Below are 21,454 nucleotides of genomic sequence, written 5' to 3'. Positions count from 1 at the left end.
AGACAGTTAACGGCACGGGAGATAACTCTGACACTCCCCTCTACCGGGACACTGGAAACGGAGACCAAGACTCTATGACAAAGTGAGTTACCATTAAAAGACAGAGGAAGGTGTGTCCGGTAGTGATTCATTAATTGTCTTATCGATCTAAGTTTTATTTTCCAAGCGATACATAGCCGACGGGCAGAGTAGTGAGACTAAGTTGACTAAATGTCTTCACACTTTAAACTAGATACATCACAGAAGGGAAATACTCAACCTGAGGGAAATCATATAGAGACTGGTAGGACTAGTGCTTAATAACAACTCAAGGATCAATTAGTGGTGAAACAAAGAGTCTAGAGGATAAACGTGGGGTTCACACATCCCAGCTAGAGCTAGACGATTGAGAGTGACAAGGCAAAAGACCTCCCTACGCGGACAACGTATCGATATAGAAAGAGGCAGGGCTACGCGAGCGGTCCTGGTTATACCGAGATAAACTGAAGTATCTATAGTGCCCTGTCCAATCCAGGGAACGGGACGCTAACCACCTCTAGCACTCCGCTGCCGGCCAAGGGGCGGGGCTGAAGGTTTCGTATCGCGACAAATCAATCAACCCAAAGGTGATCAGCAGTACATACCTTCTCTTCAATTGCACTCGGAGTGGGCAGCTCCTCTTCGCTGAGGAGAAAGACAAACAAAAGGTGAGTCAGTGGATAATGGTTCGTTCATTACAGCAGTTTAAGGCTTCCCTTCTCTTCTCCTCCCATGTTGTGTGTGTGTACTCTAAACCCAGTACTCTGCTAAGGTTGAAGCCCTAAACCTAGGCACATGGTTGGGGTGAACCCCTGGCTCCAGAAGAGAGGTGAACACAGTCGGAGCTGTCATGGAGCTGTCAACTTACTGCAGGAAGCCGTGGCGGTCTGTGACCTTATAGATGCTGTAGTCAGTATCCTCCCAGGGGTCGATGTGGACACCCTCCTGCCTGCCCTGAAAACACACAAAAATGTTTTTTTTTGTTGTTGTTTTTAAGCCTCAAATCACACAGACTAAAAGGACAATACAGCAGGATCAGTTAGATTCAACGTGTATTTAATTATAGTACCCATACAGCAGTACAAACGCATGCACGCATACATTCCAATTTTGGATTTTTGTATCATATTGCACAACTGCTGATTAAACTAACACTGTAAAAGTGTGACAAAATAGTTGGGGAGGCGTGCCCTGCTCAAATCGAATCTCAATCTGCACCGCTCATTCATATTGCATTGTTCAGAAACATACATCTCTTTTCCATTAAATATACAGTTGAAGTCTGAAATGTACATACACTTAGGTTGGAGTCATTAAAACTTGTTTTTCAATCACTCCACAAACTTCTTGTTAACAAACTATAGATTTGGAAAGTCGGTTAGAACATCTAGTAAATTTTCCTAAAATGATTTACAGACCGATTATTTCACTGTATCCCAATTCCACTGGGTCAGAAGTTTACATACAGTAAGTTGACTGTGCCTGTAAACAGCTTGAAAAATTCCAGAAAATGATGTCATGGCTGTAGAAGCTTGATAGGCTAATTGACATCATTTGAGGCAATTGGAGGTGTACCTGTTTATGTATTTCAAGGCCTACCTAAAATTGTAGACCTCCACAAGTCTGATTCATCCTTGGGAGCAATTTCCAAACGCCTGAAGGTAAAACGTTCATCTGTACAAACAATAGTACGCAAGTATAAACACCATAGGACCACGCAGCCGTCATACAACGGTCTCCTAGAGATGAACGTACTTGTGCGAAAAGTGCAAATCAATCCCAGAACAACAGCAAAGGACCTTGTGAAGATGCTGGAGCAAACAGGTACAAAAGTATCTATATCCACAGTAAAACGAGTCCTATATTGACATAACCTGAAAGGCTGCTCAGCAAGGAAGAATCCACGGTTCCAAAATCACCATAAAAAAGCCAGACTACGGTTTGCAACTGCACATGGGGACAAAGATCGTACTTTTTGGTCTGATGAAACAAAAATAGAACTGTTTGGCCATAATGACCATCCTTATGTTTGGAGGAAAAAGGGGGAGGCTTGCAAGCCGAAGAACATCATCCCAACCGTGAAGCCCGGGGGTGGCAGCATCATGTTGTGGGGGTACTTTGCTGCAGGAGGGACTGGTGCACTTCACAAAATAGATGGCATCATGAGGAAAAATTATGTAGATATCTCAAGACATCAGTCAGGAACTTAATGCTTGGTCGCAAATGGGTCTTTCAAATGGACAATGACCCCAAGCATACTTCTAATGTTGTGGCAAAATGGCTTAAGGACAACAAAGTCAAGGTATTGGAGTGGCCATCACAAAGCCCTGACCTCAATCCTATAGAAAATTTGTGGGCAACACTGAAAAAGTGTGTGCGAGCAAGGGGGCCTACAAACCTGATTCAGTTACACCAGCTCTGTCAGGAGGAATGGGCCAAAATTCAGCCAACTTATTGTGGGAAGCTTGTGGAAGGCTACCCGAAACATTTGACCCAAGGTAAACAATTTAAAAGGCAATGCTACCAAATACTAATTGAGTGCATGTAAACTTCTGACCCACTGGGAATGTGATGAAAGAATTAAAAGCTGAAATAATTCTCTACTATTATTCTGACATTTCACATTCCTAAAATAAAGTCGCGATCCTGACGGACCTAAAACAGGTTATTGTTACTAGGATTAAATGTCAGGAATTGTGAAAAACTGAGTTTAAATGCATTTGGCTAAGGTGTATGTAATCTTCCGACTTCAACTGTATATCTTATCTCAGACTAATATATCAGTGCAATGTATTTATAAAGCTATCATTTATCACATCATGCAAGCAATATTATATAATAGAGCGAAAACTGAATTAGCAAGCTAGGCTGTCAATTGACTTAGCTAGCTAGACAGAAAACTTTTGGCAGACAATTTTAGGCACAACATTTTAGGCAGACAACTTGGTATGCAATCAATGAAATGTACCAAATTTGGCAGACAATTTTTGGCAGATAACTTATGGTATACAACGACAAACAGGACCATCGGCAAAAATAACTTTAGCTGACGTTAGCTAGCTATCCAAGTAGGAGAGGTGGCTGGCTGACTGGCTCCCATTTCTCAATCTCAGCAATGTGTTGACATGTTTTTGGAACAGAGTCACAAGTTGACAAACTGGATAAACTTGCTAGCTAGCAGAGAGAGAGAGAGGCTATGACACTAGCTAAGTTAGCTGGTCAAAAACATTGCAGGCAGTGTAGGCTTACAGTGGTTGCTGCAGGATTTAGAGGTAATTTGTGGTTTAGTACAGTACCTTGCATCACCACTTCATTGTTCCAGACCATGGGGAGTTGGAGCACTGATTTTGCCTTTGGGTCTTACTGTGTCTAACTGCCAATGAATGGGCGACATATACCTAAATAGAAACTGATAATTGTGCATGACTTACTAAAACTGTTACAATAAGTTTTTTATTCTTTTATCTTGTTAGGACTATTTTGCTCTTACTGTAGTATTGTAGCCCACTCCTGACCGATCACGTTGTACAGCGCCTGAGTGGCGCGCCGGTTTAAGACACTGCATAGCAGTGCAAGCTGTGTTGCTTCAGATGCTGGTTCAATACCCATGAGATGATTGTAGGTTTTTTGGTTTCTCTCCCTCTAAAAACAGAAATAAATTATACTAAATAACAAACTGGCTTTATTTACAAATTAGTAACAATGTCTCACCCCATGTTCAAGAACATAAAACGATGAGAGAGGCCTGTAATTTTCATCATAGGTACACTTCAACTGTGACAGACAAAATGAGAAGAAAAAAAACCCAGAAAATCACATTGTAGGATTCTTTATGAATTTATTTGCAAATTATGGTGGAAAATAATTACTTGGTCAATAACAAAAGTTTCTCAATACTTTGTTATATACCCTTTGTTGGCAATGACAGAGGTCAAACGTTTTCTGAAAGTCTTCACAAGGTTTTCACACACTGTTGCTGGTATTTTGGCACATTCCTCCATGCAGATCTCCTCTAGAGCAGTGATGTTTTGGGGCTGTTGCTGGGCAACACAGACTTTCAACTCCCTCCAAAGATTTTATATGGGGTTGAGATCTGGAGACTGGCTAGTCCCCTCCAGGACCTTGAAATGCTTCTTACGAAGCCACTCCTCCGTTGCCCGGGCGGTGTGTTTGGGATCATTGTCATGCTGAAAGACCCAGCCACGTTTCACCTTCAATGCCATTGCTGATGGAAGGAGGTTTTCACTCAAAATCTCCCAATACATGGCCCCATTCATTCTTTCCTTTACACGGATCAGTTGTCCTGGTCCCTTTGCAGAAAAACAGCCCCAAAGCATAATGTTTCCACCCCCATGCTTCACAGTAGGTATGGTGTTCTTTGGATGCAACTCCGCATTCTTTGTCCTCCAAACACAGCGAGTTGAGTTTTTACCAAAAAGTTATATTTTGGTTTCATCTGACCATATGACATTCTCCCAATCTTCTTCTGGATCATCCAAATGCTCTCTAGCAAACTTCAGACGGGCCTGGACATGTATAGGCTTACGCAGGGGGACACGTCTGGCACTGCAGGATTTGAGTCCCTGGCGACGTAGTGTGTTACTGATGGTAGGCTTTGTTACTTTGGTCCCAGCTCTCTGCAGGTCATTCACTAGGTCCCCCTTGTGGTTCTGGGATTTTTGCTCACCGTTCTTGTGATCATTTTGACCCCACGGGGCGAGATCTTGTGTGGAGCCCCAGATCGAGGGAGATTATCAGTGGTCTTGTATGTCTTCCATTTCCTAATAATTGCTCCCACAGTTGATTTCTTCAAACCAAGCTGCTTACCCATTGCAGATTCAGTCTTCCCAGCCTGGTGCAGGTCTACAATTTTGTTTCTGGTGTCCTTTGACAGCTCTTCGGTCTTGGCCATAGTGGAGTTTGGAGTGTGACTGAGGTTGTGGACAGGTGTCTTTTATACTGATAACAAGTTCAAACAGGTGCCATTAATACAGATAACGAGTGGAGGACAGAGGAGCCTCTTAAAGAAGAAGTTACAGGTCTGTGAGAGCCTCTCATCTTTTTAAGTCGGAATACTTTCACAATTGGTGGCTGACTAAATACTTTTTTGCCCCACTGTATATTATTAACCCTGTTATTAGCAGGACGGCATATTGGTCATGGCTCCCGAGTGGCTCACAATGGTATTGCCTTGTAGCTCTCCAGCTGTATCCACTGAAAGCGTGCGAGGTTCAAGGCACGAGAGCAGAGGGAACGAGATGGGCCGCAGAGCCATGCACACAAGAATGGCCTAGACCATGGGGAAGGGAGGACGCGAAGTGGGTCGGGGGTGGACTTTAAAAGGCATTGCACTAATAATGGCGCTGACAAGGGAACCCTTCCCACTGTTCTTCGTGCCAGTCTGCACGGTCAAACGAAAACTATGTAACTAGTAATGTTATCCTTTCATTAATAAAATAACGATAAAAATACACTTTTCCAAATGCCGATGTTTATTTAATTATAGATCCATAACGAATTACTATGGGAATGAATATCACTGAATTACAGAAATATCCTCCAATCCTCTATATGTAATTATTGGCGGAGAGTCATGTCATATTTTTCGATATACTGTAATGCCTACCGTAGGCGATATGAGTCTCACTAGTGTTGAGTAATGTGCTGTTAAAAGTGGTGTAGATCTGACTTATTTAAAGAGTATATTGAAGTTCCATTCTAACGGAAACCCAGAGAGGTTTCGTGGAATAGAAACACCATAATATCAAATTAAGCAAGATTTCTTTAAAAAGTCTAATAAATCCATGTAATACAGCCTACACCTTCACAATAAATCCATTATTTACTTTCGACAGGTCTAAAGAAACATGATATGAACAGAATAGCATACTCTGAGTTGTCCTTATGTTAGGTCCTGATCTGGCTTTGCTAAATGGCTGTGGGCTACACTAGTTCATTTTGCAGACAAGATGTGCTTACAATTCCATGGCATTATTTTATAGTATGAAGAATACAATTGAACCAAGCGGAATAAAATAGAAAGAATATTGTGTGCACATTTGGCTATTCAGCGTTGAGCGGTTAACAAAGAAATAGGTACTCAAATATGCTTAATTTAGTTATTAATATAAATGTAATTCTACAAACATTGGGCTATATGTTTTGATTTGTAATAATTGCAAGGCTGCATGATGATTTTAAAAAAGTGTCTTGAAAGGCATGAGTTCTGCTTTGTTTGTTGCGCAAGCAAAAACTGCAAAAATCACTGAAGCTGGAGACTCATATCTCCCTCACTAGCTTTAAGCACCAGCCGTCAGAGCAGCTCACAGATCACTGCACCAGTACATAGCCAATCTGTAAATAGCCCATCCAACTACCTCATCACCATACTGTTATTTATTTTGCTCCTTTGCACCCCAGCACCGCTACTTGCACACATCTTCTGCACATCTATCACTCCAGTGTTTAATTTGCCATACTGTAAGAATTTTGCCACTATGCCTATTTATTGCCTCACCCCTTATCCTACCTTATTTGCATACACTGTATATAGACTTTCTCTATTGTATTATTTACTGTATATTTGTTTACTCCATGTGTTGTTGTGTTGTTTGTGTCACACTGCTTTGCGTTATCTTGGCCAGGTCGCAGTTGTAAATGAGAACTTGTTCTCAAATAGCCCACCTGGTTAAATAAAGGTGAAATAAATCAAATTTTAAAAAGCTGTACAGACTTCATCAGTCTCTCATTCACAATTTGAGAAACATTTACTAATGTCTCGAAATTTCCGGCGGCCTCCCCTTTGTGTGGCCGTATAATGCACCCTAAAAATAAATCATGCCTTGTGCGGACAGTGTCCTAACAAACAGCAAGAGCATTAGAGCCTATGTAAATCGACTGTCCCCCATAGTACGAAAGTTGACCTATTTTTTTGCGAGAAATAAATATTCCAAACATAGTCTGGGACAGTTGTGGGATGTGATAGATCCCAAATTAATAAAACCACTAGCAAAACAATTTAAAAAATGCGCATTGTGACTGACAACAGATCACAACGTTTAGCTTAAAATGTTTATCAACTATTAGGCTATGTCTTCATATTACAAGCGCAGCAATGCGCACATGGCAGTAGGCTATAAGCGCAAATGTTCCATTAGCAGGAAAACCCCATTATAAAAAGTGAAAGCAAATGTGATTATCCATGCAACACTTTCATTATAAAAGTACATTTTATGGTGAAAAGTATCTTCCCCAAACTTGAAACTCACTCACTGCTTATGTATGCCAGTTAGGCTCCAAACCCCTTGTATAGCGGATTAATGTGCTTCATTTTAAAGAAGTTATTTGGCCACCTTAGTTGTGATACAAACATCAAAACACATAGGCCTGTGGGCTAGACTACATGAGGTGTGCGAAATGGTTTCGAAAAAGTCCCCCCCAAAAAAGGCATTGTTTCTTGCCTGACGCTGGGCATCATTCACAACTGATAATATATAACTCAAGTGACAGACTAATATCGTCACCCATCAGACTATTCTTGATAAATCTGGTTTTTACATACAGTTCCTTCGGGAAAGTATTCAGACCGCTTGACTTTTTTCACATTTTGTTACAGCCTTATTCTAAAATTGATTAAATAGTTTACTCCTCAATCTACACATTACCCATAATGACGAAACAAACACGTCTTTAGATCCTTTTTTAAATACATTTGCAAAACTAATAGAAAAATCACATTTACATAAGTATTCAGATCATTTACTGAGTACTTTGTTAAAGCACCTTTGGCAGCGATTGCAGCCTTGAGTCTTATTGAGTATGACGCTACAAGCTTGGCACACTGCATTTGGAGCGTTTCTCCCATTCTTCTCTGCAGATCCTCTGAAGCTCTGTCAGGTTGGATCGAGAGAGTAGCTGCACAGCTATTTGCAGGTCTCTCCAGAGATGTTCTCCAGAGGTTCAATCTGGTTCAAGTCCGGGCTCTGGCTGGGCCACTCAAGGACATTCAGAAACTTGCACCGAAGCCACCCATGCGTTGTATTGGCTGTTGTCCTGTTGGAAGGTGAACCTTCGCCCCAGTCTGAGGTCCTGAGCGCTCTGGAGCAGGTCAGAACCAAATCTTATTTACAATGACCGCCTACACCGGCCAAACCTGCACGAGGCTGGGCCAACTGTGCGCCGCCCTATGGGACTCCCAAAGACGGCAGGTTGTGATACAGCCTGGATTCGAACCAGGGTGTCTGTAGTGACGCCTGTAGTACAGATTCAGTGCCTTAGACTGCGCCACTCGGGATGGTGGCAGGTTTCCTCCAGACGTGACACTTGGCATTCAGGCCAAAGAGTCCAATCTTCGTTTCATCAGAGCATAGAATCTTGTTTCTCATGGTCTGCGAGTCCTTTAGGCGCCTTTTGGCAAACTCCAAGTGGGTTGTTATGTGCCTTTTACTGAGGAGTGGCTTCCGTCTGGCCACTCTACCATAAAGGCCTGATTGGTGGAGTGCTGTAGAGATGGTTGTCCATCTGGATGTTTCACCCATCTCTACAGAGGAACTCTATAGCTCTGTCACCTCCCTGACCAAGGCCCTTCTCCCCAGATTGCTCAGTTTGGCCGGGCGACCAGCTCTAGGGATAGTCTTCATGGTTATAAACTACTTCCATTTAAAACCTGTTAGAGATCGGGCTACTTTTTTCATCATTCTGTTAAAAATCGCGCAACATTTCAACGTCCTGCTACTCATGCCAGGAATGTAGTATATGCATATGATTAGTATGTGTGCATAGAAAACATTCTGAAGTTTCTAAAACTGGTTAAGTGATGTCTGTGACTATAACAGAACGTGTTGTGGTCAAAAATCGCAAGGAAACCTGATCACAAAATCGATGAAGAAAAAATCAATCCGCCAGTCTCTATTGTCTATTGCAAGGTATAATAGATAACGATGGGCTTACAGTTCCTACAGCTTCCACACGATGTCGCCAGTGCTGTAAATTTTATGCAGCTAAATCCTTGGTCATATGAGTAATAGGCACAGCCTTTCGTCGGGTACACAGCAGGAAGAAATGGAAGGGGGAAAGTGGACTACGTTTTCCAAACTTGTTGCTATTGAATACAGATCACTCCGTGATCAATTTGATCGTTTATAATACCTAAAGTTGGATTACAGAAGTAGTTTGAAGTGTTTTGTCAAAGTTTATAGGCAACTTTTTTAATTTAAAAAAAATAACGTTGCGTTTAAAAACAGTGTTTTTCCTGGATCTGACGGTCTTCATAAATGGACATTTTGGGTATACAAGGACCGATTTAATCGAAAAAAAGACCCAATTGTGATGTTTATGGGACATATAGGAGTGCCAACAAAGAAGCTTGTCAAAGGTAATGAATGTTTTATATTTTATTTCTGCGTTTTGTGTAGCATTTTACAAATCTGACTTGTTGGCTAGATTCACAACGAGTGTAGCTTGAATTGAGTACCCTGCATGTGAGTTTTAATGAACGTTTGAGTTTTAACGAGTGCTATTAGCATTTGGTGTAGCGCATTTACATTTATTGTTGGCAAGGTGGGACGCTAGCGCGTCGGGTTGCTCAGAGAGGTTCATGAAAAACACTGGAATTTGAGTATGATAGCTAAGGAGATGTAATATGGAGACAGGTGTTTTCTCCATAACTAAGGGCATCCATGGCATCTGACAGGAGATGCGTCTAACCATGAATAATGCATAAGGGTAAGATAGTCTAGCTATTTTAGTCTAGCTATTTTGTCAGAAAGAGCCATTTGCTTGGCTAGCTACAGCCTAATGTTGGTTAGCTACCTACAGATTCATGCAGGGTAGTAACATCATGTGTTGTGATTATGGTTCATTGTTTACCTAGCTAGCTAGCTAACATTAGCTGGCTGGCTCACGAATGTTATACACGTAACGTTTGCATCTCAGAGCCATTTGCTTAGCTAGCTATAGCCTAATGTTAGTTTGCTAACATTGAACCTGGTAGGTTAGCTATCTGCAGATTCATGCAGGGTAGTAACGTCATGAGTTGTGATTATGGTTCAATGTTTACCTAGCTAGCTAATGTTACATGTATGACATTCGTATCTCAGAGCCATTTTCTTAGCTAGCTATAGCCTAATGTAAGCTAGCTAACATTGAACCTGGTTGGTTAGCTACGGTAGTAAACGTCATGAGTTGTGATTATGGTTAATTGCCTACCTAGCTAGCTACATGTCTTAACAAAAGACTCTACTATGCAAGTAAACTTTTCGGGTGCGTTCTTAACCTGTTGCGTCGCGCAATCCCGGATTCGGGATTCTATTTATAGCCTCAAGCTCATTAGCATAACGCAACGTTAACTATTCATGAAAATCGCAAATGAAATGAAATAAATATATTTGCTCTCAAGCTTAGACTTTTGTTAACAACACTGTCATCTCAGATTTTCAAAATATGCTTTTCAATCATAGCTAAACAAGCATTTGTGTAAGAGTATTGATTGCTAACATAGCTATAAGCCTAGAATTCAGCCAGCAACATTTTCACAAAAACAAGAAAATAATTCAAATAAAATCATTTACCTTTGAAGAACTTCAGATGTTTTCAATGAGGAGACTCTCAGTTAGATAGCAAATGTTCAGTTTTTCAAAAAAATATTATTTGTGTAGGACAAATCGCTCCGTTTTGTTCACGTTTGGCTATGAAAAAAACCTGTATAGTTATAGCCTCAAGCTCATTAGCATAATGTAACGTTAACGATTTCTGAAAATCGCAAATAAAATGAAAATAATGCATCTGCTCTAAAGCTTAGCCTTTTCTTAACAACACTGTCATCTCAGATTTTCAAAATATGCTTTTGAACCATCGCTATTCATTAATTTGTGTAAGAGTATGCTAAGCTAGCTTAGCATTTTGAGTAGCATTTAGCACGCAACATTTTCACAAAAACCAGATAACCAAATAAATAAAATAATTTACCTTTGAAGAGCTTTGGATGTTTTCAATGAGGAGACTCAGTTACATAGCAAATGTTCAGTTTTTCCTGAAAGCATCTTTGTGTAGGAGAAATCGCTCCGTTTTGTACATCACATTTGGCTACCGAAACGAACCGAAAATTCAGTCACCAACAACGTCAAACTTTTTCCGAATTAACTCCATAATATCGACCGAAACATGGCAAACGTTGTTTGGAATCAATCCTCAAGGTGTTTTTTCACATATCTCTTCATTGATATATCGTTCGTGGAAGCCTGCTTTCTTCTCTGAATTCCATGGAAAAATACTTGCAGCTGAGGTTTGCGCACCAATTTCGGCGCAGGACACCGGGCGGACACCTGGTAAATGTGGTCTCTTATGGTCAATCTTCCAATGATATGCCTACAAATACGTCACAATGCTGCAGACACCTTGGGGAAACGACAGAAAGGGCAGACTCATTCCTCTCACATTCACAGCCATATAAGGAGACAATGGAAAACGGAGCCTCAAAAATCCTGCTCATTTCCTGGATGCCGTTTCATCTTGGTTTTGCCTGTAGCTCACGTTCTAGGGCACGCACAGAAAATATCTTTGCAGTTCTGGAAACGTCAGAGTGTTTTCTTTCCAAAGCTACCAATTATATGCATAGTCGAGCATCTTTTTGTGACAAAATATTGCGCTTAAAACGGGAACGTCTTTTTATCCAAAAATGATATAGCGCCCCTAGAGTTTCAAGAGGTTAAATTCAGTCTGGCCATTTAATCCGATTTCAGAGCACTTTTGTCTGAGTGTGCCATAGGGCAGCAAAACTGATGAATTTACAAACACTCGACACCCGTTGAATATGGCCGGTGTCCGTAAACATCAGCAAAAAAGCGGAATTAACTTGTTGCCAGCAGCACAGTTAGTCACCAACACTCAGCATGCGTAAAAATGGTCAGAGTGGGATGTTCTCTCATTCTGTGTCTGGAAGTAGCTAGCAAGCTAGCCAATGTTAGCCAGTTCGCTTGGGTGCTTGATTGCCGATGTGAGGTCAGAAGGTTCGGTTCAACCCTATTCATCGACGAGTGTGCGCTCTGAACGCGAAACGCTCTGAATTTAGGAACGGACAATCTGACAGCACAGTTGCAACCACCAATGCTCTGGATAACATAACAGCCTAACCAGCTCTGCTAGGGCGAGTAATGATCAGCTGTTCTCTCTCACTTAGTATCTACCAAGTTCCTTTGGGTGCTTGCCTGCTGTTAGTACATTCGTATCAAGCCTGAAATGAGATGGGTGGGGCTAAAGCTTAAGAGGGTTTGAATGATGCTGAATGGGTATAGTAGTACCAAAGCATTCAAAGGAGATTTTCTCAAAAGTGAGTTGCCAGGTTTATCAACTTTCAAAGAAAAGTTTAATAAAGCTATCTCGAATATGGATGAAATAGAGCAGGGTGCTTTCAGAGTGGAATCTAACGCCGCTCACTTCGCAGTTGTACGAGTGGTTTCAATGGCCAAGGTAAGAAAAAGTTAAAGCAGCAAACCCTCTTGTAGGCAGCGGGGCAGGAAATGTTCAAATAGTGGTGTATGGCCTTGGTTTTGATCAATAGTGAAGACAGTTTCTATGTGAAGGGAGACGTAGGAGGCCACGTCTCACAACTTTTTAAAAGATGCCTGGAATCAAATATCGCTGATTCCTTACGATGAGAAATATGCAAAATTAACAAAAGGGTAAAGTGTTATATTCAGAAAGGTAACAGGGGCAGCATCGAAAGTGATATGATTACTACCCATCTTTAAAACATAGGACCAGTAACAATACCGGGTAATTTTACATGGGAGGTGGAGGAATCAATTTTGGGGTTGGAGAATCTGTGAAATGACAGGGAAAGGGATTCTAAAAAGGTAACAAATGAAAATGACCAGGCCAAACAGTATTTTGCAAACTCTGAAAACCTTGGGGGGAGGTTTTAATCTCGTGAGACATTTTATTTAGTCTGAAATTAAATAGACTTATAGAATTGACGAGAGGGAGGAGGGGTCACAAGAAATTGTGGTGCGGTGGATACGGAAAATCATGGGGAAAAGAGAAACGGGAGTAAACCACTTGGTGGTGAGATAAATGTTGCCGTGTCTAAGGGTCGTACATGCGAACTAAGAGTACACATTTTGGGGTGGATTAAAACAAACAATTAACAATTGGATGGAGGACAGTTTTGTTTAAAATTCAACATTTTGGGTTGCTGATTAAGATGTAGCATAGTGAATGCTAACGAAATGTACACTTTCTCTTCCAGGAGAAGATGGGGTGTCATCTCTCTATAAATGTTTTCCGAGACTGTTGTCTTGGGAGAGCAGTTATTGAAATTTTTCCGTTTTCTAAGTATAAAGGTATCCGGATTCAGCCGTAAAGTTAGCTCACAGATAAATATGGCCTGGCCATTTGTGTGTTTTTGCCCTAGGGTTTACCACACACACACCAGCATGCACACACACAACTCAACGGTTATGAATATGGGTTAGAAGTGTTAATACCGTGTTTGATTTATTGTGTGAGGTCTTCTTAATTTGGTTTTAACCTGGGTACACAGAATGATGTAAATGTTTGAATTGTTGTTAAATGGTTTCTGAAGTACAGGGAAAGAAAAGGGAAAGAAAATATTTAATGGGTGTTGAATGACCTGTGTCTTGACTTTCTGGTGAGGCCTTATCAACTTCACTAGAATTGATCTGAGACATTAGGTGAGATTTAGGTGAGATTCTAAAATAACACATCCTAGACCTGAATGAATGAAATATTCTTATTAAATACTTTTTCCTTTAAATAGTTGAATGTGCTGACAACAAAATCACAAAAAAATTATCAATGGAAATCAAATTTATCAACCCATGGAGGTCTGGATTTGGAGTCACACTCAACATTAAAGTGGAAAGCCACACTACAGGCTGATCCAACTTTGATGTAATGTCCTTAAAACAAGTCAAAATGAGGTTCAGTAGTGTGTGTGGCCTCCACGTGCCTGTATGACCTCGCTACAACACCTTGGCATGCTCCTGATGAGGTGGCGGATGGTCTCCTGAGGGATCTCCTCCCAGACTTGGACTAAAGCATCCGGCAACTCCTGGACAGTGTGGTGCAACGTGGCGTTGGTGGATGGAGCGAGACATGATGTCCCAGATGTGCTCAATTGGATTCCGGTCTGGGGAACGGGCCTGCCAGTCCATAGCATCAATGCCTTCCTCTTGCAAGAACTGCTGACACACTCCAGCCACATGAGGTCTAGCATTGTCTTGCATTAGGAGGAACCCAGGGCCAACCGCACCAGCATATGGTCTCACAGGGGGTGAGGATCTCATCTCGGTACCTAATGGCAGTCAGGCTACGTCTGGCGAGCACATGGAGGAATGCCACCCCACACCATGACTGACCCACCGCCAAACCGGTCATGCTGAAGGATGTTGCAGGCAGCAGAACGTTCTCCACAGCGTCTCCAGACTCTGTCACGTCTGTCACATGTGCTCAGTGTGAACCTGCTTTCATCTGTGAAGAGCACAGGGCGCCAGTGGCAAATTTGCCAAACTTGGTGTTCTCTGGCAAATGCCAAAAGTCCTGCACGGTGTTGGGCTGTAAGCTCAACCCCCACCTGTGGACGTCGGGCCCTCATATCACCCTCATGGAGTCTGTTTCTGACCGTTTGAGCAGACACATGCACATTTGTGGCCTGCCGGAGGTCATTTTGCAGGGCTCTGGCAGTGGTTCTCCTGCTCCTCCTTACACAAAGGCAGAGGTAGCGGTCCTGCTGCTGGGTTGTTGCCCTCCTACGGCCTCCTGATGTACTGGCCTGTCTCCTGGTAGCGCCTCCATGCTCTGGACACTACGCTGACAGACACAGCAAACCTTCTTGCCACAGCTCGCATTGATGTGCCATCCTGGATGAGCTGCACTACCCGAGCCACTTGTGTGGGTTGTAGACCCCATCTCATGCTACCACTAGAGTGAAAGCACCACCAGCATTCAAAAGTGATCAAAACATCAGCCAGGAAGCATAGGAACTGAGAAGTGGTCTGTGGTCACCACCTGCAGAACCACTCCTTTATTGGGAGTTTATTGCTAATTGCCTATAATTTCCACCTGTTGTCTATTCCATTTGCAAAACAGCATGTGAAATTTATTGTCAATCAGTGTTGCTTCCTAAGTGGACAGTTTGATTTCACAGAAGTGTGATTGACTTGGAGTTACATTGTGTTGTTTAAGTGTTCCCTTTATTTTTTTGAGCAGTGTATAAATGAGGGACACCTGTCTCTAGTCTATTTTACCATCACCTTATGGGATACAATTATTTGCTTACGGAGTTATCAAGAGTTGCAATTCTAATATGATTTGTTCTTCTAATTTGTTTATTTTTGATTTAACAGGAAGTGTTGTTTGTTTTTGAATCACGATGTGAGTCGTGTTCAAAGGGGAAAGTACCAGTTCCCTGGGACCCTGGCCCTTTGGTAAATATGCAAATGTTATGTTAAGTCTGCATTTAAAAAGGAAAATATATGTTCATAGTGACTCTAAATAGATTGTGATATGTAAATTGCTGTTGTTTTCGCTCTTGTTTATGACTTTGTTTCGATACCAGATTGGGTCTGCTGCATTATCAGGATTTCTCCCTAAGGGTTCGTGCTCTAACTCCCTGACCCAGTAACTCTGCGGTGAGGTTGCCAATATGATAAGGGAGTATGAGCGAATTTGGAAAATGGTTTCAACAGTGTGTTATAATGCGCTGACATTTGTCTGAGATATTTTGGTATTAAGAAAATTGGGAATGTAATAACTTGTGAATAGGTGGTCTGGATTTCCAGAATCAGAAATGTCTTAAATTTTTGTTCTGCTCTGTCCTCTATCAAGTTATGGTGAAGGTGAACACGGATGGTTACTTAATGCATGGAGAGATACTTTGACCAAGAAGTGTGAACTTCAACCCACCCCTAAACAGCTGAAAAAATAGCGACAAAGGCGTTCACTACGACCTTGTCTTCCACCATTCCTACCTGTGATCTGAGTCCGAGCCATCAACTTGTGTACGAGCGGCAGGAGTGTGGCATGAGGCCTGAGAGTGTGCATGTGGAGTGAACATGGCGAGATATCACGCCCAATCTTCTCTCATTCTACGGGGGTACTGGTGGGAAAATGGACCAGACAGAATGAACGGTACACATAATGGTGGTGGCAGCTCAGGTGAGAGACTCATGTGCTTGGGAAAAACTAATTTATTTCCTCAGATATTGAAATCGGGGGGGAGGGGTCAACCGTGCCCATAATTGTTTATTTGGGGTATCAGGTTGACTGTGTAGGTCTGCACACTGCAAAATGTATAGAAATTTATATTAAGAATGCATCGCAATACCAATCTGTCATTAACATGCCACTTGCGACAGTAAAACAAGGACAAACGGGGGTTGTAATGAGAAAAGTTTATACCGGTTATATATGGTCCCGTTTATAAATGTACATTCTAACCGTGATGATGTGTGCTAGGTTGAGGGGCATGAATTCGAGTGATAGACTCAACGTAAATCGCTGAGGACTGTCATTCTAAATTTGGGTTGGATAATTTATCAAATGTTTTAATTATGATTAGGAAAGGAGAGAAAGAGAGACAGAGTGCTGCTCCTAAGCTGTGAGGAGAGGAGAGGGTGAGCTGCTCGATTTTATTGGGTCTAGAGGGTTTTTCTCCCTAGAAACATTATCTTTTAATGACCTCTGAGAAAATTAGTGAACCCACTAGATGATAGCTTGGGTCAACCATGAAGGGGTTTTGTTTTACCATGTCATCATAATCCTAATGTTAAAGCACATCAATACATATGGCTTGCTGGATGATACAGTACAAGTAATTACGTACAAGGCTCATAGTCTGTCTTGCCTTGACACCCGAGGATGAAGACGACTAGCATCCCATGGGCATAAAACAGAACAGATGGACAGTTCTTTCCCCAGTCTAAGTCGCATCAAGTGTGTTGTGAAATCATTAAACATGTACATTATGGGTCAAAAGTTTTAGAACAACTCATTCAAGGGTTTTTCTCTATTTTCCCTATTTCCTATATTATTTCATAGTTCTGATGTCTTCACTATTATTCTACAATGTGGAAAATAGTAAAAATAAAGAAAATCCCTTGAATGAGTAGGTGTTCTAAAACTTTTGACCGGTAGTGTATTTTGTCTTTTCCCTTTTCAGTCAATATGTTTTTAGGTGTGATGGAACATAAGAGTGATCATTGTTCAAGAGGGGGGATTGTTGGAAATTGACTAATTGACTTGAGAATGTTTTAGTATGTAGATAACAATAGAAGCGGATTAGTAGTGATTGTGTTATGGTTTTGATGGAATGATTTATGTGCAAATGTATTTGTAGCAGGAGACGAGGTACGTACGTGGCCTGTGTTTGAGACAGAATGTTTTTCATAAAGCTGTTAATTGCAGAGACTGGCAGGACCGACATCAGTGTATTCTGTGGAGTCCCAAAAACCAATGCATTAACGTTATAGAGAATTGGGAGAGCGGAATGTGACTGGGGCGGAGATCGTGGGGCTCATAAATTAAGGAAGTGGGTAATAGAGTCTCTGGGGAATGATACCACTCCTCTATGTATATTGTTACAGGGGATTGCTCGTAGGAGAGGGAGTACAGCTAACTGTACAATATAGAGACCCCTATGAAGTTATATTGAACGTTACACATATCCAGATCACGGTGAGAGTAGCATATATAGTGGTCATTTCAGACACTATTGTTAACTTTTAGTGATGGGTTTGTCAAAGTTCCAGATCCCTGTATACAGGAGGACACATCACCGAAAGTGGAGTTAGCTGTAATAGCATCACATCTCCTGCAGTGTGATTAAGAAACACCAAGTCACTTGGCTCTGTCATAACCTCACATGGTCTCTCCTATCATTGCTATGCAGACGACACACAATTAATCTTCTCCTTTCCCCCTTCTGATGACCAGGTGGCGAATCGCATCTCTGCATGTCTGGCAGACATATCAGTGTGGATGACGGATCACCACCTCAAGCTGAACCTCGGCAAGACGGAGCTGCTCTTCCTCCCGGGGAAGGACTGCCCGTTCCATGATCTCGCCATCACGGTTGACAACTCCATTGTGTCCTCCTCCCAGAGCGCTAAGAACCTTGGCGTGATCCTGGACAACACCCTGTCGTTCTCAACTAACATCAAGGCGGTGGCCCGTTCCTGTAGGTTCATGCTCTACAACATCCGCAGAGTACGACCCTGTCTCACACAGGAAGCGGCGCAGGTCCTAATCCAGGCACTTGTCATCTCCCGTCTGGATTACTGCAACTCGCTGTTGGCTGGGCTCCCTGCCTGTGCCATTAAACCCCTACAACTCATCCAGAACTCCGCAGCCCGTCTGGTGTTCAACCTTCCCAAGTTCTCTCACGTCACCCCGCTCCTCCGCTCTCTCCACTGGCTTCCAGTTGAAGCTCGCATCCGCTACAAGACCATGGTGCTTGCCTACGGAGCTGTGAGGGGAACGGCACCGCAGTACCTCCAGGCTCTGATCAGGCCCTACACCCAAACAAGGGCACTGCGTTCATCCACCTCTGGCCTGCTCGCCTCCCTACCACTGAGGAAGTACAGTTCCCGCTCAGCCCAGTCAAAACTGTTCGCTGCTCTGGCCCCCCAATGGTGGAACAAACTCCCTCACGACGCCAGGACAGCGGAGTCAATCACCACCTTAAAGTAATCCTTCTAAAGTAATCCTTCTCACCCCCCTCCCCCTTAAATGATTTAGATGCACTATTGTAAAGTGGCTGTTCCACTGGATGTCATAAGGTGAATTCACCAATTTGTAAGTCGCTCTGGATAAGAGCGTCTGCCAAATGACTTAAATGTAAATGTAAACATGTGACTCGGACTTTTAAGTTGGATACTCTTCCAACACCACTAATCTCTCCTCCATTTCTAACAGCCAGCAAACACTTGACATATCTCCCAGAAGATTGGGACCGAGTGACGGTAAATGAAAAGTATCAGGTGGCTGCTTATCAACCATTAGGACCCAAAGTTTACACTATAACGAGGGTGTTCACAAAGGGGTGGGGTGTAGATCGGCCTTGGGATGAACGATGTGTACCTAACCTGAGCAAAGGAAAGTATTATCCACAGGTACCGACTGTAGCAGAGCACAGGAGGTCATTGGAGATGGTGGTGGCTTGGGAACCGGCTATGAATTGGAAGTCCGGTAGGGAATATATTAAAAGGTTCAGTCCTAGACCTATCAGTGAACCACGAAAACAATAGGAGAGCAGGGGACAGATTCCATGCAGTAGCTATTCTCATGGCAGTCAATGTAGGGACATTAATTGAAGGATGCTATAGTAACAACATGAAACCGGACTACGGTGCAAATGAGGGGTATTGTGAAGTATGCGTCATGGGCAGTGTTAGTAGTAGCACGAGTTACCTTGGAAGCATTGTTGGGATATCATCTTCTGAGGGCATTGATGTTGAAACGGATATACAGTGCTAATGTAAAGTATCCTGAAGGCATAGTCATGAGAAGAGAGTGGGAATCATCATGTAATCAAACTTTGGTTTTTGTTTGCATATATTATTATGGATATTAATATTTGTAATGCTTTGTGTTTCAAGTTTTGTGCCACCATTTTTAATTTATTTTTTATTTAACCTCTATTTAACCAGGTAGGCTAGTTGAGAACAAGTTCTCATTTGCAACTGCGACCTGGCCAAGATAAAAGCATAGCAGTGTAAACAGACAACACAGAGTTACACATGGAGTAAACAATTAAGTCAATAACACAGTAGGAAAAAAAGGGAGTCAATATACATTGTGTGCAAAAGGCATGAGGAGGTAGGCGAATAATTACAGTTTTGCAGATTAACACTGGAGTGATAAATGATCAGATGGTCATGTACAGGTAGAGATATTGGTGTGCAAAAGAGCAGAAAAGTAAATAAATAAAAACAGTATGGGGATGAGGTAAGTAAAAATGGGTGGGCAATTTACCGATAGAATATGTACAGCTGCAGCGATCGGTTAGCTGCTCAGATAGCAGATGTTTGAAGTTGGTGAGGGAGATAAAAGTCTCCAACTTCAGCGATTTTTGCAATTCGTTCCAGTCACAGGCAGCAGAGAACTGGAACGAAAGGCGGCCAAATGAGGTGTTGGCTTTAGAGATGATCAGTGAGATACACCTGCTGGAGCGCGTGCTACGGGTGGGTGTTGCCATCGTGACCAGTGAACTGAGATAAGGCGGAGCTTTACCTAGCATGGACTTGTAGATGACCTGGAGCCAGTGGGTCTGGCGACGAATATGTAGCGAGGGCCAGCCGACTAGAGCATACAGGTCGCAGTGGTGGGTGGTATAAGGTGCTTTAGTGACAAAACAGATGGCACTGTGATAAACTGCATCCAGTTTGGTGAGTAAAGTGTTGGAAGCAATTTTGTAGATGACATCGCCGAAGATCGGTAGAATAGTCCGTTTTACTAGGGTAAGTTTGGCGGCGTGAGTGAAGGAGGCCTTGTTGCGGAATAGAAAGCCTACTCGAGATTTGATTTTCGATTTGAGATGTTTGATAGGAGTCTGGAAGGAGAGTTTACAGTCTAGCCAGACACCTAGGTATTTATAGATGTCCACATATTCAAGGTCGGAACCATCCAGGGTGGTGATGCTAGTCAGGCGTGCGGGTGCAGGAAGCGAACGGTTGAAAAGCATGCATTTGGTTTTACTAGCGTTTAAGAGCAGTTGGAGGCCACGGAAGGAGTGTTGTATGGCATTGAAGCTCGTTTGGAGGTTAGATAGCAGTGTTCAAGGACGGGCCGGAAGTATATAGAATGGTGTCGTCTGCGTAGAGGTGGATCAGGGAATCGCCCGCAGAAAGAGCAACATCATTGATATAGACAGAGAAAAGAGTCGGCCTGACAATTGAACCCTGTGGCACCCCCATAGAGACTGCCAGAGGACCGGACAGCATGCCCTCCGATTTGACACACTGAACTCTGTCTGCAAAGTAGTTGGTGAACCAGGCAAGGTAGTCATCAGAAAAACCGAGGCTACTGAGTCTGCCGATAAGAATATGGTGATTGACAGAGTCGAAAGCCTTGGCAAGGTCGATGAAGACGGCTGCACAGTACTGTCTTTTATCGATGGCGGTTATGATATCGTTTGGTGCTTTGAGCGTAGCTGAGGTGCACCCGTGACCGGCTCGGAAACCAGATTGCACAGCGGAGAAGGTACGGTGGGATTCGAGATGGTCAGTGACCTGTTTGTTGACTTGGCTTTCGAAGACCTTAGATAGGCAGGGCAGGATGGATATAGGTCTGTAGCAGTTTGGGTCCATGGTGTCTCCCCCTTTGAAGAGGGGGATGACTGCGGCAGCTTTCCAATCCTTGGGGATCTCAGACGATATGAAAGAGAGGTTGAACAGGCTGGTAATAGGGGTTGCGACAATGG

The 21,454-nt window shown here is 42.6% G+C and overlaps 1 protein-coding gene across 1 annotated transcript in view; it reads right to left on the bottom strand.

The window, feature by feature from the left end:
- The window catches only part of si:dkeyp-19e1.3 (uncharacterized), a 108,170-nt gene that overhangs the window by 45,725 nt on the left and 40,991 nt on the right, over positions 1 to 21,454 (bottom strand). The window contains 2 exon segments of the mRNA XM_064930632.1: positions 624 to 663; positions 887 to 972. Of these exon segments, the coding sequence (XP_064786704.1) occupies positions 624 to 663; positions 887 to 972 (126 nt within the window).

This window comes from Oncorhynchus masou, chromosome 22 (assembly GCF_036934945.1).
Source record: "Oncorhynchus masou masou isolate Uvic2021 chromosome 22, UVic_Omas_1.1, whole genome shotgun sequence".
NCBI classification, from domain to species: Eukaryota; Metazoa; Chordata; class Actinopteri; order Salmoniformes; family Salmonidae; genus Oncorhynchus; species Oncorhynchus masou.
This window is presented reverse-complemented; position numbering and strand designations above follow the sequence as displayed.